This window comes from Crocuta crocuta, unplaced genomic scaffold, assembly GCF_008692635.1.
Source record: "Crocuta crocuta isolate KB4526 unplaced genomic scaffold, BGI_CrCroc_1.0 scaffold127, whole genome shotgun sequence".
Taxonomy (NCBI): domain Eukaryota; kingdom Metazoa; phylum Chordata; class Mammalia; order Carnivora; family Hyaenidae; genus Crocuta; species Crocuta crocuta.
The window spans coordinates 7,228,140-7,231,328 of NW_027532008.1; the positions used below are offsets into that span (position 1 = coordinate 7,228,140).

Consider the following 3,189-nt stretch of genomic DNA (forward strand, 5'->3'; position numbering starts at 1 on the left):
CTCCGTCATGGAGGGTGTGTTAGCTTCTGGGCTGACACCCGGCCACAGCGACCACAGGGCGCAGCCCTGCCCTGGGGTCCCGGGCCTTGGGCTCTTTCTGCAGCTGCCCCTCCGAATCAGAGTGCCCGTGGTGACACCGTGGCTCAGGGCCAAAGTGGCACTGTGCGTGCGTGAGTCCGTGTGTCTGTTAGCCTCAGGGACCACTTCACCGCCCCCTGCCTCCTTTAGGAGGGGTCTGAATGTCGCGGTGTAACTTTGCCTGGTGCTCTGGGCCACTTCGCCCACAGTCTTCCATGTGTCAGGGTGTCTGCTGCGCTTATGAGGCTGTTAACTGTGGGTGTCACTTGTTGCTGCGGGTGCTCTCCGGGTGACAGTACCATGTGTCAGTGTTTATATGGCTGTGACTTCCGGGGCATTGTTCCTGGCCATCGTTCCCTTAGGTCACCCTGAATGGGGTGCTCCGGGGGACATTAATGCGCCCACATCACTGTCACGCTGGGACTGTGCCGGGCTGAGGTTGTGTGACCCAGGCATAGATGCCGGCATTGCTGTCGTACAGGGTGATAACAGGCGGATTTGTCTACCTGGACTGCAGGCGTGCGACAGTGGTGTCTGCTGTAGCTGCCTATGGAATTGGCTCTTCTGAGCTCCGAGTGTTGGGTGTGTCCAGAGGTGACCGTGGCCATAGGTGACCGTAGGTCGGTCTCCTCTGGTCTCTTGTAGTGCAATTTACAGTGTGGGGTTTGGCTCTGTGGGCAGGCCTTCGAGTGTGCACATGGGGTGTTTGTGTCCCAGGATCTGTAAGCTGGGTGGTGTGCACTCACATGGATGTGAGGGGGCGTGTGTGAGGGTCAGACCTGTGCCCCTCATCCTTGCTGATCAGCCACTTCCATGGCTGCTGCGTGCTTTGTTTTTCCTTTCTTAAAAAAACTCACGTACTGTTGTGGCGTCAGGTCTGTCATGTCTGTTACCAGGCTGTGTGGCTGATGGGGAAAGGTGAGCTTGTGTGTGCGAGCGAGGCTCTGGGGCTAAGTTTCTGTGAACACAGCTGCCTCTGTCTGCGAGCCTGTGCTATTGTGTCTCTGGGCGCACAGATGTGAGCGTGGTGTTTGTGCAGCTCCGTGTTCAATTACTGGTATGCACATTTGCACAGGGCTGGGCTTGCATCTATGTGTGTGGCTTTGTGGTACCTGGGTCTGTGTGCGTGCGCCTTTGTGTAATTTAGGACACTGACATGTGTATTTGTTAGCCTGTGGGTCTGAGGCTCAGAATCGTGTGCACAGACCCCCCTCGGTTTGGGGGGGGGTGTTAATGTGTGTTTGCTTTCGTTGGTACAGGGAGAGTGTGTTTAAACATTGGTGTACAAGGCTGTGTGTGTTTCAACGAGAGAGAGAGAAGGTGTTTTCCTGGTGCACAACACCTAGCACGTGTGTGAGCTCAGCCGGTGCCCCCACCGGGCCGCAGGAGCCAAATGAGTTGAGGCCTTGGAAGTGCTGGGGGAGGGGCGCTGTCCTGGAGACCCTGGGGGCTTCCCAGGCCCAACCCCCAGCCCCACCAGCATGCACGGATGCTGCCTTCCAGGAAGGCTTGTAGGGAGTTGGCGCTGGAGAACCCGAAGCTGCCAAGCACGGCCGGCTGATGCCCGGGTTAACCCTGTGTGTGCCATTGGCTGGCACTGGGAGAGCCTGGCTGGGCGGGAGGGGTGAGGGGGGCCTGCGGACTCACACAGCTGTTGGGCCAATGGGACATCCCAGTGCTGTCTCCCCTGACAGCGCCCCCAGCCCATACTGCTTACAGGGCCAGGGGACCCTCTTCCAGGAGAGATGGATGGAAGCACAGACCCCCCTGAGGACCCCAGCTGTCTCATCTCTGGGGCTGGCACCTGGGATTCTCGGCCGACCCTGGCACTGCCAAACTTGGGGTGATGTGGGGGAGTTGTGTCTCTCCCCGAGGGTCACATCTGTCTAATCTCCTTACTCTGGGAAGGGGACTGAGTGGGGTGGGCTGGCTAGGGAGGGCCCTGGGCTGGCTTCACTGAGCAGTTGGTCAAGGCCTGCTGGTCAGCCGCACGGAGCTTCCTTCTACAGTGCCCTTTCTACTCCCTCTTGCCGCTTGGACAGGCACACAGTGGTTGGTCAGAGTTGGGGGAACCAGGAGGGCAGGGGTGGGTGGAGACTCCTCGGGGGCTTAGCAGGGGGGGCTGGGCCACCTGAGGACTGACCTGGCCTCCCCCATCTCTGTTGCAGAGCACAGATCTGTTTGACATGATTGAGAAGATGCAGGTGAGGTTGGCTGTGTCCCCCGTTTCGGGGAGCCAAGGTGGGGGTGTGGGCTGGGGTGGGGGGCCCTAGCTATATCTTCAGCCCTACAGCCTCTCTGAGGACGGGCCAGGAGCCCTAGGCAGACTGTGCTGGGAGGAGATGGGGGCAGTGCATTTCCAGAGCCATCGGTGTGGGGGTCAGAGTCGAGGACTGGGACTGGCTGTGCTAACTCCCTGTCAGACCCAAGGGCCCAGGCCCCACTCATGTCCCCCCTGCTCCCATTCCTGTGTGGGTCCCCAGCAGGGCTGGGCTCAGTGCCTCATCTCCCCCTCACACCCACACACACATCCACAAACACACACTCATGCTGCATGCACACATGCACTCGCGCACACCCACACACACCCAAACACACACACCCCAACCCCCACCCACACACCCACATGCTTGCATACATGCACACACATTTCCCATCCCCCTGAGAGGCATCGCAGGCGCTACAGGATGCCCATGTAGAATGGGAGGAGGGACAGGTGCCAGGCCACAGGGTGACCAGAGGCTGTGCCACAGGCAGGGGGAGGTGCCCCACCCCCTCGACCTGACCCCTGCCCACCTTCCACGCCCAGCCCTGGCCTTCCCAGGCCTTTGTCTGGTGCATGGGTACATGTTGGGAGGTGGGTGGGGGTAGGGAGGCAACTTGAACAAACCTCAGGAGCCCCCCCACCCCGTGTCAGTTCACCATCCGGACCCTCTCTTCTGCCCCTTCCTGTTTCTCTGCCTGCGTCTTGTAGTTTTTCTGTCTCCCCCTCTCCTTTTTTCCTTCTCTCTCTCAAAAGCACACATCTGTGTAAATAAATTTAAAAATCACACATCTATGTAGATGCAATGGCCTCCAGCCCACACTCACACACCTGTGCGTGCCCCCCCC

General features: G+C 59.4%; 1 protein-coding gene across 1 annotated transcript in view; it reads left to right on the top strand.

Moving 5' to 3' along the window:
* The window catches only part of RAP1GAP (RAP1 GTPase activating protein), a 47,699-nt gene that overhangs the window by 24,126 nt on the left and 20,384 nt on the right, over nucleotides 1-3,189 (top strand). The window contains 1 exon segment of the mRNA XM_077775508.1: nucleotides 2,247-2,282. Coding sequence (XP_077631634.1) covers nucleotides 2,265-2,282 — 18 coding nt within the window. The 5' untranslated portion in view covers nucleotides 2,247-2,264.